The 19,739-nt window shown below is 40.5% G+C and overlaps 2 protein-coding genes across 6 annotated transcripts; one reads left to right on the top strand and one right to left on the bottom strand.

Annotated features, from left to right (window-relative positions):
- The first annotated feature begins 39 nt into the window (after positions 1-39).
- Positions 40-11,818, top strand: LOC112561599. Of its 3 annotated transcripts, none has more exons than XM_025234172.1 (4): positions 40-1,609; positions 4,701-5,030; positions 7,951-8,059; positions 8,560-11,818. In XM_025234172.1, exons 2-4 carry the CDS (start codon positions 4,730-4,732, stop codon positions 9,839-9,841), a joined length of 1,692 nt encoding a protein of 563 aa, XP_025089957.1. In that variant the 5' UTR covers positions 40-1,609; positions 4,701-4,729; the 3' UTR covers positions 9,842-11,818. The 3 variants fall into 3 exon arrangements, with proteins under 3 accessions (XP_025089957.1, XP_025089958.1, XP_025089956.1); XM_025234173.1 differs by having other exon boundaries at positions 40-3,033; XM_025234171.1 differs by having other exon boundaries at positions 40-5,030.
- Positions 11,819-12,971: 1,153 nt separating this feature from the next.
- On the bottom strand, positions 12,972-18,173 carry LOC112561602 (protein yippee-like 1). 3 transcript variants are annotated; one of them, XM_025234176.1, is made up of 5 exons: positions 18,004-18,173; positions 16,319-16,706; positions 15,302-15,345; positions 14,830-14,938; positions 12,972-14,571 (listed from the first exon to the last, which is right to left on the bottom strand). In XM_025234176.1, exons 2-5 carry the CDS (start codon positions 16,421-16,423, stop codon positions 14,482-14,484), a joined length of 348 nt encoding a protein of 115 aa, XP_025089961.1. In that variant the 5' UTR covers positions 16,424-16,706; positions 18,004-18,173; the 3' UTR covers positions 12,972-14,481. The 3 variants fall into 3 exon arrangements, with proteins under 3 accessions (XP_025089961.1, XP_025089962.1, XP_025089964.1); XM_025234177.1 differs by lacking the exon at positions 18,004-18,173 and adding an exon at positions 17,153-17,326; XM_025234179.1 differs by lacking the exon at positions 18,004-18,173 and adding an exon at positions 17,153-17,326 and having other exon boundaries at positions 16,319-16,703.
- Positions 18,174-19,739: the final 1,566 nt, after the last annotated feature.

Genomic DNA, 19,739 nt, shown 5'->3' with positions numbered 1-19,739 from the left:
AATGACGATGACGATGATGATGATCTCCTGAAGTCAACATAATTATCAAGATTGGTTGACTCATTCCACAGTTTAACATTCATAGATACATTGTCATCCCTGTTCCTTTTCTGTCTCCCACGCTGTTAAGCGAATGATTTACAGGATGATTAAGAGAATGATTTACAGGATGATTAAGCGAATAAAGAAAAACTAGTTCATGATACTCGTTATTCAAACAAAGTTTCTGTCTGAAGGGTTATCCGCCACGGCATCAGATTAGCCTTATAGACTTCTGTAGTCTGCGTCGCACGCGGCGAGATCAGACAAGAAAACTTTAAATATATTGTCAATGCAATGGACTGGGATTCAGAAAGGTCACTTTTTTCCTGAACATAGCCTTCCTACTACTTTATCATCGTTTTTATCTGTAATCCATGATTCTGTCTCCATTTTCTTCGTATTTGGTTTTCTTGTCGCTCTGTGATTCATGTCCACCGCTGAGTGCGATTCACCTTGTGTTTACCTTCATTTCTGAGTGCCTTAGATGCTAACAGAAGGCGGAAGTAGGCCATTGAAAAATACTTGTGGTTTGTCTTGTAACTGTAACATCTAGCCATTTGTACGCGCACGTGTCAGATGAATATTCTTCACTATTATATATGCGCGCTCGCGCGTGTGTGTGTGTGCCTAATATTATATTAACGCTCATATTTGAAAAATATATGTATATGTATACTTTACAATATGTTAAAACCGCAACTTTATTAGTCTGAAGCTGAAATAATACTGTAGATGTCTCTTTGCTGATCAGTCTGTATTTACTTATTAAAAGTAACTTCGAAAGGTAAACTTTTAGTAAGAGAGAAGTTGAAAGCGGGTATGTGCTGCTGTAACGTATCTAGATTCTTAAAGATTCCTGCATTACATTCACCTCCTTGTGTTTTCGTGTGTGTGTGTGTGTGTGTGTGTTGGGTGGTAGATGGTGTTAGTGTGTTTTGTCCGCGCGTGTGTCTGTGTGTAACATGTGCGCGTGTGTCTGTGGTGGGGCTGTTGCCGAGCGTGCGAGTACAGAGACAATAGCATGCGCGTGCCTGGGTGAGTGACGTCGTCTTACCTCAACTTTTCTTTCTCCGTGGACCGGCCACCGCACGTGCGCGCATGCGCTCTCAGTCTACATGACATCGCCGTGCACAGCACCGACATTCCACAACAGGCGGTCCATCGGGTTCTACCCCATCGCCCTCACAAACTCCATCTGAGCAACCCAAGCCACAAACAACAGCCATCAACCATGTCAAGTACTCGTCTAACATTTGCTCTGATGGCATAATCACCTCGCCCCAGGACAGGTTAAAAGGTGGTTAACCCTACGTGTCCTACCCAACCTGCCAGTACAACTGCTCAGCCTGTTGCCTCTGACTGCTCTGTGGATCTCAGTTTTGAGGTGAAAGACATTCACACGGAAATACAAGTATCGGACCCTTCTCTTGACCACTGCAGTGGACACAAACAGACGGCGACAGTGAAAACTGCGACTGGCTAACACAACAAGCTGTTGTCTTCTAAACATTGCACTACAAAGGATCACCATAGGTACAGGACTTTGCTCGAGCAATATCAGCAAAAGGTACAGGATTTTTTTAAGGAGCACTTAAGGCATTTCCCTGTTGTCAGTTCCACCAACTTGTTATGACGATTTGTTTGTTTGGTTTGTTTTAACGCCATGCACTCTCTCGTCAAATGAAGGAATATGTGTATGAATATTTTAGTAGTGGTAGTTATAGTAGCAGTGCTTTAGTAGTTGTATACGTATGATTAGTCTTAGTATGATCATAGTAGTAGTCCTCGTCCTCGTAGTAGTAGTGTATGAGTAGTAGTCATGGTAGTGTAGAAGTCGTAGTCATAGCAATGACTTTATATAATATGTCATCCTTGCTCATCAACAAGAACAATACAAGTTCAAGTATTAATTGTTTCTAGTCCTTTCTACAGATTTTTCTATCACATATACTTTACAGTTACAAGTATTTTATATTGCGCACGGACTTTATGGACACCCAGTTTATATAAAATTGTAAGCTAAAGTCTGTGATTCGTGCCGAGAGCTCGGAACCTTGTATCGACGGCTTGTAAATATCTGATATATCTGATATATCTGAACAAGTATCTGCTCAAAGTCTCCGACGAAAGAGACGCTATGGTCATCGCCTTTCGTTTTTAACTGGCCCAGTCGAGAACAAAGGTAAAACATTATTATCAATTTTTATGCACCTATTACTTTATTTGAATTAGTTTTTCTGTTAGTTCTTTGCAAATCATTATTTCCTGAAAATAATGGAGCCTGGTTTTTTATCGTTTTAAAAAAAAAATTATGAAAGAGGGGATTACTATCTTATCTCAAAATTTACTCTCAGAAGAAAACTGGGGTTTGTAGACACCGCTACAAATTAATGAAAATATTCGATGCTATGTTAGGTCAAAAATGATCAAATCTTTTACAAATCGATGCTTTGCCATATTCCCACTTTTTTAAACAGTGAGAAAGGATAAAGTGCCTGACTAACTCAAACAATAAAACTGGATTTAAAGTTCTAGAAAATGTTTGTCGTTTTTCTCAACTTCATCATATGATAAAGATACAGAGGTCACAAGAAAGTATTCAAAAATGCACCAAATGTTTTGTTAATTTTTTTTTAATTGTCTTTAATATCAGTTTTCATATAATTAGCTTCTTAAAACGAATGCGATAGTACCCAATTAAATTTCTTGATTTAAAATATTGTCGAAGAGGGCAGCTGTAGTTTTTTTTTGCGTAAGATTTACTGAAAACATGATAAATGTTTTTATGTTGTTTTCCTTCTGACAGAAAACATCATGAAACAACCAAGAGTACAATCTTCTAACGAAATTCCACAATAGACTTTGGCACTGCATAATTATGTCTGACATGACAATCAGGAGGTCAACATGATGGTATATCTGCGAGGTTAGGGGTACATGTTGGTGACTATAAGAAACCTTGTAACGAGAATGGCACTGAGGCAGGGACAGGTAGTGGTGCATGTTTTAATGATAACATTTTCTGCTTCGTCTATTAGAAAATTCAATGCCCCGTGGTTTCATCTCTGCATGACTGATTACAAAGCATGTTGTTTTGTATGCATGTGAACAGCACATGCTAGCTGCAAAGCTGGTCAGACACTTGTTTAGAAAGGTTTTAAGAAAACATTTTAAAAAAATTATCTCCCACCAAAAGTCTTCTTCGCATCTTCCTGTCGTCTGTGACAAGACAACCTGACAGTCAAGACTTGAACTTTATGGTCAGACTTCCACCCAGTACTAATCTCATTAGCAGCAACATCTTCCAAGCTTCATCAAGCAAGTGAATAGTCTTTCCAGCTTTGTTATGCATTGTCACGATGACGACGAGACCAACCGTTATCAGTGTATGAAGATTTTGTTTACTGAGCACAAGCGAGCAGAAGATATGCGATACTTGTCCCCAGAAATAGTAAACAAAATTATCCAGATAATGGAAAACTCTGTCCCGCGCTTTGTGTCAGATGATATTAGACAAGCAAAATGGTTGGCACTCTTGGCAGATTTCACTAGAGATATTTAATACAGACCAAATAGTCACTGGCATAAGATGGTAACGCAGCACTGGGAAGTACTGGAGGATCGACAGGAATTGTTTTCTTTGTGCTTGAAACTTGATTGATTCGGTGGAACCTTCCAGTCTAATATTGTAGATTCCAGTATACGATGAGGCCAGCACTTTGTGAAACCACATTGCTGGCGTTGCAAAGCGATTCAAAGATGAGGTTTCTTAAAAATCCTCTTCACTACTTAACCCACACAGTGATTCTTGTGTTGCAGGAAAAAATGTAATGGTTATCAGCAAAACAGTTGACATTGTCCTTAAAAGGAAAACCATAACACTAAGACATAATGCTATATTTCTGACGGGTTCTTGCACATATCAATACAATACCAAAACATCCCAAAATATACAAAAATGTGGCAAAACATACAGACTGTTCCGTGTTCCTTTGACAGACTTCATGACATTGTATTTTTTAAGCTTTCTTGCAAATTTCAAGTTCTAAAATATTCCAAAAACATTCAAACAGTTCTGTGTACCTTACACATTGTCACTTTTCTAACACTTGATCTCCCACACACTCCAGATACCAAAACATACTTAAAACATGCAGATTGTTCTGTGTGCATTCGTTTAATAATTCTTTCTATCCCTTCATCAAAGAAATGTTTTTGCAGATTTCATATCGCAAGGCATATTAGAAGAAGCTATCTCTCAAATGTCACATCAATATCATCCATACAGACAAGATTGAAATGCTGTCATGTTCTTCAGGAATGTATGGCTGCCTTTTTAACGGAGCCCAGCATGCACGACCTACTGACTTTTCCCGTCAACTGGTTTTTATTTCTGTTGCTTCCATCGTCACAAAGATTTACATCATCAAGAAGGAAGGTGGAAAAAAATCTTTCGCCAAAAATGAAACCAAATACTGACGGAGTAAAAGAATGTACGGTTATTAAGAGAAATGGTTCGACTTCTTGGTCACAGTTCAAGAAAAGTGATTTTTTTAAAATGGTTAAGCATCTCATTTTTGCTTTTGAAGTTTTTAATTTTTTTTATCTCAGTTTATTTAATCATCATCTTGATTTTGTTTTCTTAACTCCCGTCCTAGAGCCAAGGAAGTTATTGCCTGAGATCATCATGAATGTCTCTGGCTGGACGAGTGTTGACAACAACGACACCATCACCGTCAGCGGGAACCGATCCACGAAGTCGTCGATGCCGCTGATGCTGGCGTCGCCACCTGTGGAGTTGTACTACTACCACCTGGTCTTCCTGTCAGCTGCGATAGCTCTGGGAGTACCTGGTAACCTCTTGGTTATAATTGTGTACTCTGCAGTTCCTCGAAAGATTGCCTGCGATTGGTACATCCTGTACATCGGCGGCCTCGACCTTATCGTCTGCCTCTTCCGTGTACCAACCCACCTGGCTATGGAGACAGGTAAGGGAAACACAGACTGATTTTTTATTTGCTTTTTCGATTGAGTTTTGCGCCAAATGTCAGAGGCCCGCTGTGAAGAAGTTGCTGCTTATCATATAGTGTTTCTATTATAAGAGTAGACTATTACAGACCTAACAATCGCCTTCTACTTCGCAGGGCGTTTATCGTGAAGAGAAAATCGTTATGACTATAAATTTGGCGAATCTTTCTTTCTGCGATGATTTTAATTATGATCGCTAGTTTTTCCTTTGTTTTTATCAAATATCTTTAGTTTTGTGTTTGTGTGTGTGTGTGTGTGCTCTGCTCACAGAAACAGTTTCAATTTAGAAAGGGACAGATGGGACAGACAGACGGATGGAAACAAAAAAAGACAAACTGACATACAGAGAGACAGCAAAGACAGACGGACTGTACAGTACACATTTAAAATATTACTTTCAGTTCTCCTTGAACTGAATGAGTTGAGCAACTGATCTGACGGGTAGCGGCGCATTGTCTTCCTATGAGAGGAGTGCACAACCGTTTGATGTTGTCAGACACACGATTAACAGGCTGCCGCTGCCTGTACAATGGCCACCCTGTCAATGACCGGGTCTGATCATGTGGCTATTGACCAGCCTGCCTCTGAGCCTTATAGGCTTCCATGGAGGTCGGAACAGGCCGAGCTTCCCATAGAAATTTGTTATTGTGGCGTGGTCTATGAAGGGGAGAACAATGCGTCTCGCTCGCTGTGCTTTGTCTGCTTTGGTTTTGTCTCCCTTGCCAGCACAGCAGTCATCCATTACAGCCAAATGGTTATCTGCGCTTAGAATACATCGTCGCTCAAAATATCAGGCTACAAAACAAACTCCCTTCTAAAATACAACAATGGCTCGGACACACACGATAAACTTTTTTTTCCCGAAATAATCCTGCTTTTCCTGTTTGTCGTGTGATATACACTGTAAACCTTTCCCAAAACGGTTTGGCGTTTTAAAAACCGTTACAAAATTTCGCGTCGGTTTTCAGTTTTTCAGTCTAGCTTCTATGACCGCTCGCTAGTTTGACTGAACATCAAACCTTTCACTTAATTGAATTGTTTATAAATTGATCAAGAATTATGGGTCCAGTTAACTTTTTTCTCACTATAAAAGAAACAAGCTTTTGGTCCGTTCGGCTGACAGTATTTGGCCGACTTTGCTTCAAAGCAGGTGGTTCGGATTCTGTGTGTGTTTAACTCATTCTAGAATACTTTCTTGCGTTAGAGAGGGCAGAAGTCCAACAACGAAGAAGTTACTAAAATCCTTTGTCCAAGGACGAAATAATCCTTCCCCCACCCCAGAAAAAAAATCCAGAGTATTTGTTGGTTTACTGAAAGCCGAAAATGCAGAACAAGTAAGAAGCTCAGTCAATCTCATAGAAACACACAAGGCAAGTAACCTTCCCTTTCCTTCGCTAAAGAGTGAAGTGTAATGTTCTCCATGTTTACGATACGACTGTAAGTAAACAACTCATTTAAAACCAGAAATTTTGAGTGGACACGATTGAGAACGTCGATATTTTGTTTTTTCTTAACTTGCTATTTCACTTACACTGTTACATGAAAATTTACTTCTCCTATATCATTAAAAACTCTGAACACAATGAGCGATTTCGAGGAAATATTTTTGAAAATTTCGGCAGATGGTTTTTTAGGAACAAGACTGTGCCCATCTTTCTGATCCATTCTCTCTCTCACACACACACGCCCATGCACTCACGCACACACAAACATATGCACTCTTGCGGTTTATGACCCTTCACACAAATTCTAACCTCCAATTAACAAGTATTTTGTTACCAGACAATCATCATCTTAATTAACTCTCTTCTTGGCCTCTGACCCCTGTGGACGAGCTTCAAGTTAACAATGCTGCTTTCTCTCTCATTGGCGGAAATATTTTAGACCAGAATTTCCGGACTGTAATTTTCTGAGTTTTAACAAAGCAAATCAGCAAACAACTTTCACCTTTTTTCTAGGTCTCATTATAAAATAATAATAATAAAAAAAAAATCAGTCGCATGTGTCTATACTTTCACATCGGAAAGAATGAAGAGGGAAATTAGGATTTGTTTGTTCTCATACGGAAAGAATGAACTAGTGAATTAAGCTTCGATTGTTCTCACACGGAATGAATAAACCAGTTAATTAAGTTTTGATCGTTCTCATATTATTCTAGCTCTTGCACTGATTCGGGAATCCGTTTAGTATAATAGCTTCTGTAATGTGGGTGTGTAGGTGGTTTTGGGTGCTTGCTTTCTTATTTCAGAGCCTAGGTAATTAGCGAATTAGTGTCCGGAAGTTGTTTATACAGGAGGATGTCAGTGCATTAGGGTCGCTGGGGCAACACAAAAAGTTCATTAAAGTCTGGCTACAGAAAGATTGTGAACCATTTCTTCTCTTTTAACCAGAAAGGATAATGTAGGGATAGAAATCCTTATATCGTGCTTATATGATATTTACTGAACAGTAAAGTTTCATTTCGCCTGTATTGTGTTGCTAGTAGAGTGGATGACTCCCAGTGGCTAAAGATTCTCTCTCTCCAGAAGGTGCAAGTGAAAGCAATTTGTCCTTCCGGAGACCATTCAAGAATAAGAAGCCTGTTTAATTAAAGCTTCTGCTGTTAAGTTAACAAAGTAATCCGCATACAAAAGTTTCTAAAATAAAACAGGAACAAAATTGACAGTAATTTTTGTCTTTTGAATCCTTTTCACGCTCTAGTGGAGTTAGACCTTAGCACGAATGAGCTGTGGTCATCTCACAAGTAGAGCTGTTGTAGTTTCATGTCTCGCCTTATGAATAGCTTTCATTTTAGTTTATTCTGCTTGTAAACCTAATGTGCTGATAACATCTCACCTCATAAAGAACTTTACTGGAGTTTGTTACAATGTCTACTTTTAGGTTACTGGCAGCGCCATAGTTCCAGCAGCCTGTGTCGACTGGTGTACTGGCTCTCCCAGTCTGTCATCACTGCATCGGTCATCCTCTTCGGTTTCATCGCCGTGGACAGGTGATAATTGCCTCAACAAACTTCAGCTCCTGCCCTTTGGTCGCACGTCCCTCTGACCTAATCTAAAAACTTCATATTTTTTTCATCAGTTGAAGCAAGTTGCATATCTCTTATTTTTATTTATTTGTCATGCAATGAACCCATTTGTTTTTAAACAGTCTAGTTTGATTTTTTTCCCTAAGAATGATATAATTTCACTCTTTAAAAAAAAAAGCCAGCAGCACAACATTGCCAGGATGTTATTTTTGATTTCTCTATAAAGATACCAGTTTGGTAATAGGCGTTGATCAGACAACTACCTGAAACAGTCTTCTGAACCGACTATAAAATATGTTTTTGGTTGATGGCTGTTACGCACGAGTCATCAACGGGCCCAACAACAATCACTACAGCCATGCAGGCCATCAGTCCATCAGCACAAGTCGTAGTCCTGCAGGTCATGCCTCGTTACTTTGTGAAGGTGATTTCGACAATTGATACCGGAGTTTATTTTGACTCAGGTACATCAAGATCTGCAGGACCAACGTCCAGCTGTCCTTGCGGTTCTGCCTCGGCTGTGTAGCGGTCATCTCTGTGGGCAGCATGGTGTCGGCACTGCCCACCATCTGGATCTACTCCAGCAGCGTGCAAGGCCTGTGTGTCACCAGCTCCACGTTACTGGGAGAGACCCTCACCCGCGCCTACTACTCCTTCATCTTCGTCGTCTTCATCCTCATGTTCCTTGTCGTTGTCTCTTGCTACACACTCATCATCGTCAAGGTCAGGATGTCGAGAAAGATACTGAAGGCGCACGGAGTGCGGGATGTTGGACCGCAAAGCACCGCCAGGGGGAAATCCCTCGCGAAACGGCGAGAAAACCGAGTAGGCGTGGCTACCGATGGGAATGAAGGACAGGCGTGTGGAACGAAGCGCAGCTCCCTGGACTTTGACTGCAGCAGGAACACCCCCTGGGTGACCAGATCGTCGTTGACCTCCGTGCCACAGAAAGTTCAAGATAAGGAGTTGCTCTGGACAGGAGCAGACGAGCAGACGACGGACGGCGTTCATCTTCACACCCACCGCGAACCTGCTACTGGCATCGACATGGCAGCTGAGAGCAGAGAATACGACCTCAACAGGTCACCGAATAATATTGTAGGCCATGTGGACGTGGCCGGGCTCAGCCACAGCGTCCAGTCACCGGCCAGTGTTGCGGGAGCTCCCCCCACTAAGAGAGGCAGCATCGAGGACAAGGACCTGACGACAGGTACCGAGGTCGTGCACGTGATCACCGTCGACAGCAGTCAGACAGCTGGACAAGGGCCGACGTCTGCCGAGGCTGGTGGTCACGTGACACGCTCGCGCGGAGACATCAAGTGCCTGCCGTGCTTTCGCGTTGCACCAGACTCCGAGGTCAGCGACTATCCCACACTTTCCGCGCCATCCGCATCCTGTGTGGACAACGAGGTCACCAACGGAAAAGGACGGCACGGCCACATCGCAAAGGTCACGACCTCCAATGGCGGCCACAGCTCGCGAAACCTGCGCCTGACTTTGCTGTTGCTGATCATGACCATCCTCTTCGTGGTCAGCTGGATCCCCCCTTACGTGGCCATGGTCTGGTACTTCTATGTCGGCTACACGCCTCCCTTCTCGTCCTCTGACCTCTCCGTCATGACCTATGCCCCTACCGGCTACATCCTTAACCATTTTGCCAACCCTTTCGTCTACCTCATCTTCAGCTCGTCGTTTAGAAAGCACCTGGTTTATCTGTGGCGAAAACTGAAAAACTTCTTGTGTTGAGCAAGCTGTTAACCCTTCTTAATCGGCAAAAGGTCGAGGATCGTTTCACCAAATTAGGCAAAGTTGTGTCACAAGAGTAAAGTGGATTAGTGCAAATGTATAACTGAAACAAAAATGAAAAACTCATCAGAATTGTGTCTGATCACCAGCGAAAAGTGAGCAACCATTTAACTATTACGATGAGACACCTGAGTAGCAAAGAAACTTATTTTCCCTAGCCAGCCACCATTCTCAGCCTGTGTAGACAAGAGCACGTAATGCAGTCACGTCCAGCACTGCAGTTCTCTCCCTTAGACCAATGCCTGTTTCTAGGCCACTACTCCCTCCCCACGCCCACCTCCTCCTTATCAACTGTTTATGAGCCAAGGCCACTCTGCAAAATATCACGAAGTCATTTTCAATCGTTCGATTTTTGTGTTTCGACATCAAACTAGAACAGTGAATCAATTATTGTTGGCCTTTCATTTTTGTTGTGAAATTGTTAAGCAGAAAATAAAAGACAGTAGAGCAGGAGATATAAAAAAGATATTAGAAAAAGAAGTAAATGAAATGAGGGCTAGAATAAAACGAAAGAATGGAGTTTAAAAAACATTATATAACAGATTGGTTCTCGCCAATTGTGTGGCCCTATGCTGCTGGAGGAGTAAAAAGGAATAAACAAGGCTCTTGCCAATTGTAGCAATATTCCGTAGTGTAATGGTAATGTGAATTTACTTCTTTTTTTTCCTACTTTTCTGATAGGTTATGGACACTACTTGCATGCATGGTTTGACAGGAAGGTGCTTCCACCTAAAGGTGATTTTACAATTAATGACACTAGTATATTTTGACAAATCTAGTTATGCTAGGTTTTGTTTTGACTTGTAAAAATCCATTGAAAACTGGACTTCAACAAACTACTAACTGCTGAAGTCTATGCGAAGAAAAGATGACTAGATCATGCACTGAACTAGAGCTATTGCCTACACCCAGAAATGGAAGATGTAATCTGTAAGTAGACAGTTTGAGATCATTTTAGATGAAAATATGAGTTGTTTCACTTGCATGTTCCCCCCTCAAAAAAAAAATCTTGGCTCCACTGCATTTTCCATCTCACTCCTGTCTACATCTCAGACAGTGCAACTGTAAACTTTTTGAGCAAAACTTAATAAGTACCTCAAATAGCCCACTGCAAAAGTGCTGCTGTAAGTCTTGCAAGTCAAAACACTTCCATCTGACTGCAAGGATTGTCTAACAAAGCTGGAATTCTGTTAACAATTGTCAGACATGTCAAATTGTGTGAATGAGCGCAATGGCCATTAATTTGACATCAACAAGCTGTCAGCTATTCACAGGGGAGATTTGTTTATAAAACACCAAACAAACAAACAAAATCCAGACATCATGAAAATTTGCTGTGCCAGGTTTGTCAGGCAAGGCAAGAAAATCCAAGGAGCAAATGCGGTTAAGGTCTAGTCTTGTAATCCTGTTGTGTATGAAAGAAGAAAATGTCATTTCAATAATGTCTTCTTTAGGTGGTAGACAACGCACCTCGTAAAATTTATACATTGTATGCCAGACTAATCCAGTAGTCATCTACAAGTGAATTGGGCATGCCACCTTGTCAGCCAATGGGACAGGGGAAGATCGAGGAGACCTTCAAAAAGTCTAAGCGGTAAGCATCTGGCAACCAAATAGTGACAAGGAAACTAAATCACAAACAGCTAGGTTTTAATAAATAATAGCTCCGTAGGCCACAACGTCAAGGTATAGTTTGACATCTTTATTGAGTGGAAATACATATAATGTTACTCTAGAACAAAAAGACAAAAAATCTTTTCATGTTTGTGTGAACTGTTGAACAGCAAAAGCTCTCAGAAGCTTGGGTTAAAGTAGTTACAGCTTGGCACCATTTGCAGAGAACTGTACAGGAGGTGCACTGTATGTTCTGCAGTATTAAATGACATAGGCATATACAGACTTTCGACTCTTCTCTAGCATTGAAAACCAGTCAGCAGATAATGGTTGACCAGAGAAGAAAAGTAATAATATTCTTCTTATGAATGAAATTTCATGAATGAGTTTTCTGTAGAAAATAGCTGTGAAATATAAATAGCATGATTTGTCCGTTGTCAACTGACACAGTAGTAAAGGTGAAGCTGGGGGGAACTTATGGACTGAGCAGGGAAATTAGGTCTCAAAACTAAAGCCTAATTTAGATCATTTAATCAATTAGCAAATTTATTCCTTCAAATTATGTAAATCCATCCTAATCTGTAAACTCTTTACCAGATGAGCACATAGCACAAATAATGTTTCCTCCACTTAGAAGGAATCTAAGCCCTTAAACTAGTTTATATTTGGAAATCCTGCAATCTTTGTACACTTTTGCTTCATGTTGTTGAAATATCAAGCACTACACTCTAAAGCCAAAGGAAGTTTTAGATAAAAACGCTACAAAGCTTGGCTGTACTACAGAGCAACTCACAATCTATATTTTAGCAAACTTCACAGCTTTTTGACAATTTAGCCAACTATATTTTACAACTCACAAAATGCACCCCTTAAAACTTTTCTGGTTGCTTAATAAGCCCCCACGAAAGCTTTAACACCCCAGTTCCACTGCTCAATGTACTAGGTTAGAACATAATTGTGGTTTTGTTCTTTCTATAAATAGCTAGCTGTATGTTACTTTCATAACGGTATTTGTCACAGACCCTTGAAGGTAAACAATTTTCCTTATTACAGAAATTAAAGTAAAATATTTTGTACAAGCAGCATAATTTTTTCTACTGTGAAAATGTATATTTATGTATGATGACAAGTCTATCATTTTTGGGAGGGGACAAAATGGATATCAAGAAAGACTGTAGATATTTAACACTTTTATATCTTAACAACAATAAATCTATATCCTCCATACAGCAAGGTTGTCTATCAAACTATTTCAGTTTCTTCTTCCATGCATTGGTTTGCATTAATCTCTTTCTCAATGGGGGAGGGGGGGGAAACTTGATAATGGTATGCCCTTAATTCCAGCAACAAAGCTGTCTAGAAATGTTGGCATTTGCATCTTACATGATAATAATAATACAGTACTGTACAGGTAACAGCACAATCCAGCTGAAGCACAACGAACAAAGGAGTCGAATTATGTTTTGACTGCAGCATTTGTTTTCACACGTTTAATGTTTTCTACTGCATTGAAAGCTTGCGAAAAAAACAGTATAAATAAACATTTATATACACTGAAATGAACTGCTTCTTTAAGGTGTTTAGGTGCTCATATGATCAGCATAGCTTGTGTACTTTTCCAGCTACAATGCCAATTCAAGTTGTTTACAAAATTGAAAACAAGGGAAAAAAAATGCTACATACCATAGGGCACACTCAATACAACATCTCACTTGGAAACGACATCAAGCACTACTAACACATGAACACCAAAACATATAATGGATGAATATACAAAATACAATTTGGGTGACTGAGGACTCCACCTCATTTTGGCATTGAAGGATGTAGAGTCCCTCTAGCAAAAATCACAGCAAGCACCCAATGTCCCTCCCCTTAGCTTTCTCTCTCTTTTGTGCCAAATGCCGACACAAACTGCACTTTCGCAAAGCACAGGAAAGGCTATGTACATGTGGACCTTATGAAGCCATGTTAGTGTGCCTAATCTCACAAAAGAACCTCCCCTCTTTACTTTCAATCTGTCCATTCCCACCTCTCCTCAACCCCATCCAATCCAGCTTCTTCAAAATCCCTTCCAACCCTGTACAACAGAACAGAAAGAAAAACAGAAAAAAAAAATTAAAAACAAACGAAATTAATAAATATTAGAAAAATTTAGGAAAATGAGATCTCTTCAGTCTTTGTCACCTTCCCACACAAAGAAATCTTCTCAGTACTAAAATAGCTCAAGCCGTGCACTGAATGAATCGAAGCTGAGTTGTATAAAAGGCAGGGGTTTTTTTTTTATTTGTTTGGATTTTCTTGCCTCCATCCCAGGTCTCTGTACTCTAAATTTACTTGCCCTACAGCTGCCATCGTTCCATTCCTATCAAAAATGGAAATTAACTGTCCATGGCAAATCTTTCTATAGGGTGAAAGTTCAATTTTTTCTTTTCTTTTTTTTTTTTCTTTTTTTTTAAGAAAGAGTCCCTTGATAAAGAGATGCCTTCACAGACGTCTTTCTTTCATCAAGAGAAAATATTTTCACAATGTTCATTTGAGACAAGGGGGGAGTTGTCAGTGTAGTCATGAAAGCACTGGTGGGTTGTTTCTTGGGGTCAAATTTCGAAACTCACTTGAATTTCTTTTACTATATCCTTTTGCCAAGGACTATGGGCTAAAGTCACTACACAAGAAACAAAGTGTGGTTGCTTGAATGGTCAAAGGAATGAATCTTGTGCTGCAGACCCCAGTCACTGGCCTGCCAAAATGAGACAGGCCTGACCACAATTCACAGTTTCACATCACAAAGGATGGACGATGTCTGTCAAAATCCAATGAAGACATAAGAGGCCAGCAAGCAGACTGCCTGCTGACCTGCTCTTGGACTACATGATTACAGACACTAATGTGTGCAGTGTTCTGCTTTAGAAAAGCTCACAGAGATACTCTGGCCAATGAAAAGTGAAGAGACATAAGTCACATGATCACTCCCATCCGTTATCTTTGATCATGTGGGCAAGCTCTATGATGTATTTGCCCTCCTTGTACTTTTGGCTGGACTCAAAGGCATGTTCCTGCAACAAGAAAGACAAATGCACTCTACTCAGAGACAGTGGGAATCCAGAGTCCTCAAATGCAAGTCCAAGCCATCTCAAGCTCCACAACTTACAAATCTGTAAAGCTTTCTAAACTCTATGAAATGTCTATATTTTTTTTTCAAAATTCTCTTTCTGCAGCATTACTATCTCCTAAAAGGATATTTTTCTGCATCACATCTTAGGTTTATCTTCTACTTCCTACTTCTTAAAGTATCTGATGATAAACAAACATACGTATTTCCAGCCCAGCGTTGTTTTGCAGCACTCGCAATAAATGTCTGCGACAGCATGAAGGCCAGTGAGCAAAACTCGTTCCTCTGCAGGACCACAGCCAACATTTACCCTGTACACAAGAAAGAAACCCTTTTATCTCAATGTTTTTAGTCATTTCATTTTCTTACTTGTTCATCATTCTTCCACTGTGAATTAGTAATCCCTTCAACAAATCACTAGCATTACAATGAACTGACTTTTTCCGAACATTTTGAAAAGAGCACTGTACTAATATATATGAAGTATACTTATGATCTGAAAATTAACTACTGTTGACATCAACTATAGTTATAAAGATATAAAAAGATAATCAACAGCACATTCCATTCAAACCTCAGGTGACTTTACAATCACAGCACTAAAGAAATATATTTTGTATGAGTTTCTATGCAGTAATCTGCTCATCTCATATTGTACACACATTATAACTTACACAGAATTGAACAAGTAGGCACGCCCTTGACTGCCTTGAAATGACTGCAAAATATCAAAATTGTGAAATTATAAATAACCAGCTATACAAATGTTGGCAAAGAAAATTATCAACACACTGATTCCACCAACTAACTACAGTCATTAAGGGACCATAGGTCACAAAACATGCAGCAATAATAGTCAGAACTATATAGTAAGCTACAGATATCCAATGTGTTAAAAGTCTAGTAGGGTCCAATGTTTTTATGAAATGAATGGGTAAAGCTCAGTGCAAGATACTGCGCCTCAATATTTGAATAATACCTCTCAACCTCCACCATTTCTGAGATACACCTTCAAATAACATGAAACCCCATAACAAGTCAAGCTATTGACAAATTTGTCCACAGATACATCCCATGTGCTGTAACCTAGACAATAAGAACATATTTCTGTCTATCCTTATGTCCATGTTGTTGATGTCTTTGTATGCAATCTTTATAGGTGGATATCTCAAGAATGAAATGGAAGTATTCTAGCAAATTTTTGGAAATAACTTTGCACTAATCTATCTGGTCATCACACACCCACACAAAATCCACTAACCAAACCCTTAAATAAGAATAACAGAATAAGATTTATGTAGGGTAAGCTACCAACTAGAATGCAGATATATGATCAAACTTTGATGGTCACCAAACTTACTTGGATACCATGGCTTTAATTGAAATAATGCTTATTACAACACTATTTTACATTTGTCATAAAAAGCTCATTCAAGTTTATATATTGCAATGAATCCATAAGCTTTTGGAACCTTCTTGGCCCAATAAGCATGGGAATATTGCAGGGCTTTTCCTCTTCTGGCTAAAAATTGATATTTTTAAGATTTTCAACTTGCTGCCAAACAGATTAACTGTTAATCTGGTAATATTTTCATGCATTTCTCACACTTTAAACATTCTAAAAATAATAACCAAAATTTATGTTATGAGTGTGTTTTATTTCAAAACATTTCAACAGCTGACAGGCTCACCTTTGAAATCAATTCATCGTGGTTGGCCAGATGTGCCCTGCAGTGCAGACAGCTATAGGTGCGGTGACACTTGTTTGGCAGGTATGCCTGAAAAGTCTTCACCATTTTTGCCGAACTGGACAGACATCGAATAGACTGGCGGGGAATTTTGAAGTTGAGGAGGGGGCCAAACAAGCAAATGAATGAACAACCCGTTTTGCAGGCTTACGTGTCAGCGCAGAGCCCCAATTAATAAATTTGAGAAGCAATGCGTTGAAAGCTAAGCCAGAGTGTGACGAAGTTGGGCTGCAGGTCAGGGTTTGTTTAAACACTGCTGAGCTCTCAGCATACACAGAGGCAAATGGCTGGCCGATCCCTTGGTCACTAAAACGTTGTCTGAACCAATCTGCTGAAAGATAAAACAAAAACTGAACTGTTGCATTACATACAAAAATCACTGCAGGTGTCTGAAAATAATCAAGTAAACAACCTTCCCTGCTACTTTACACTAGAAAGAAATTATCACTAGCATAGCAAACACCTGACAGAAGAGTTAACCCTAGTTCACAAATGTTTTTAACAACACTACCAGCCTAATGCGAGCGCAGCTGATAGTACGCAATACGATCCTAGCACTGCACCTCGAAATGCTGCCACTGTTCTCTACTTTAAACATGCATAAAAACTATTCATGCTCTAGCCTCCAGTACGGTCAAGCTTGACTGCAACCTGCACATCTCACCACCTCAGTTACAGTCCCGCCTCAAGCGTGTACGTGTTGTTGTGATGGGTCTCGTTTTGACATTTCGATCCAACCTGTTGTACCAGAACCATAACACACGTAGAAAGACCCACCTTGCTTTGTTATGTCGACGTCAAGCACACAAAATTCACGCAAAAAAGATTAAGACATCTTTTCCTAAAAGTACGGTTCCTCTGAGAATGCAAGCAGAGCTCTTTCAACGACAGAATGCTTGGACGAAAAACATCAACATCTGTTCGTCCCTCCGCCATATTTGCAGCCTAGTTCTATTTATAGTCGCCCAGCGCTGCACGCTGGCTTCGCAAACACTCTGCATCCATTGTTTCTAGTGCTTCTGACAAAAAAAGACACCGAAATAAGCGCTTGCTTAGTGACGAAGTTCATCTCTTAACCATTTTCGACTTCTGCAAAACTCAATGCAAAGAAAAAGAAGGGAACAAAACTTCGTGGTCGCTACATCCTCGTTGATCAACGTCCAGTGACTGAACGCACACATGCCACAGAAAAGGTCACCAGAACAAAGAAACAAGGAGCAAATCTGAAAAGTATTCAACAGGACTGCAATTTTCTTATCAAAATGTGTCTATGCATCAAACCTCTGCAAGCTCTAGCTCGTGTATTAGACGGAAAGCAGGTTTTGTTTTGGTTTTCACCCTTTGTTTTGAAACTGCGCCAATGGCGGGTTTTCACAGCTGCGATGTTTGGAGACAGCAATCTTTTCTGCACTGCGGACAGCGCCTCGAAAAATATTTTTACATGAGAGAAAACTTCAACCACTATTATAATCCAATTCATGAAGTTTAAACGCACGATCAGTACTGCAGAGAATTTCGCTGCACTTTAGGAATGAGATTGCAGCTGCAGTGCAGACGACATGTGTCGGAGTTCCTTCAGACCGTTAATCCCTCCAATAAAAGTAAACAAGCATGAACCTCAAACTTACCTAAAGTCCTAACCCCACAAATACTTTTATTCAGTACTGTGAGGCGCTGGAACAAATTCGTACAATGGTTAGATGTGCAACTGCTTCTTACATCCTCTGCAACTCGATTCAGCTGTGAACACCACGATCGTCTGTTTATCTTTCGCGAGCGAACGGAAGATGACGACATGTCACGTGACGGCGAGGGTCGCGAGGCAACATAAACAGACCCGCGCGTCAAGGCGCAACATAGAGCGTTCGCGCGCGCGAGCGTTCGAGGCACAAGCACAGCGCCAACCTCGCTCACTGGCGCGACAGTGAACAAAAGCCGCGCGGCGACAAAGGAACACAGAAGACATATGGTTTGACTCATACAAAGGGTTAAACAAAGAAGTGGGGGTCAGTCTGTGGAGGGTTCTGCAGTGAACGACGGGGGTCACATGTCTGTCCATACAGGCGCCATCGCTGTTCAACTGGCGAACGTTGACTGTGAACAGCAGCACAATGATGTCAGCATACGATACGAGACGATACGAGATCGATCCTGCAAGAAGTCTCGCATCCTCTTGAAGTGAAGAAGCGCGAGGACGAGGGGGGAAATCTGGATCAGTTCGATATCAAAGAACCATGGTTTGGGCAATATGTTGTTTAATGAGCAGGACAGTTGCTTAGCAACCATAAGCAACGCATGCGCAGTCCCATATTCCGGGTACTCGGCATAGAAGTTGAGGCAAGATAGAGAGAACACGCGGACATGCACAAACGCTGCAAGGAAACAGATTTTACTTCCTCAGTCCTGTGTACGAGGAAATAATAGACATTATCGCAACTTTTGCTGAAGTAGGAAAGTATCAATAACAAAGGCTTTGAAAAAAAAAAACCGTGATGAGAGCGTATAGTATCCTTTAATTCTGTCTAAACCCTGAGATTTGAGCTGTCATTGTTTAAAAAAAAAAAAAACCAACCCGGAAGATATAAACTTTATAACTTCATACCTCACCTCACGTGATCGAGTTAGCTTACTAGCAACGCAGGTGAGCGGAAAAGCTGCAATATTCTACTCAGAACAGCACCTAGACACGTACTAAGAGTAATTTTACAGACTTTTTCTAAGAAAAAATACACAAAGAGCAATAGTATCTTTGCCAAAGTGCAGAGGACCCCTTTATTATACAGCTATAGCAGGACAGGCAACAAGTTCTTGTACTTGCCATATACTTGCCATATACTTGCCTTGGTGTCAGATTCTTTACGTTCACGCTCGTTAAGTATTATCGTGTCTCGCGTTTTGTGTTCCACGTGTAACTGCGATAGGCACCACCTCACCCCTTGTACAGGTGGGCGCTGAGAACACCTGTATATAAGCGATATCCACCCTAATTGCCAAAAACCAGAAACACAAGCCAAATTTTATTGCCCTTAGATTTATGGGATACATTTTACGAAGGTTGTTAATCGCTGACCGATATCTCTAAAGCCCTGTAAAGATAAGTATCTGGAGCTGGAGCTGCAGGCCAACATCTGACATTGGTGAAACTCGTCACAAGCCTTCCCCGCACTGGTCTGCACTTGGTTGACCTAGTTAGTAACCGAGGGCTTTATGTGGTAGATTGCCATAGGCAACGTTGACACCAATGAACTTAAAGTATGCCAATATCTATCACGACTACATGGTTTGAACTCCGTTTTGATTAACCTCGTTTTGGTCGGTCAGCAAGCCTTTAGTCCTAGTGCTGACTCCAGTATCGTAAACAAAG

This window comes from Pomacea canaliculata, linkage group LG4 (assembly GCF_003073045.1).
Source record: "Pomacea canaliculata isolate SZHN2017 linkage group LG4, ASM307304v1, whole genome shotgun sequence".
Classification (NCBI taxonomy): Eukaryota; Metazoa; Mollusca; class Gastropoda; order Architaenioglossa; family Ampullariidae; genus Pomacea; species Pomacea canaliculata.
This window is presented reverse-complemented; position numbering and strand designations above follow the sequence as displayed.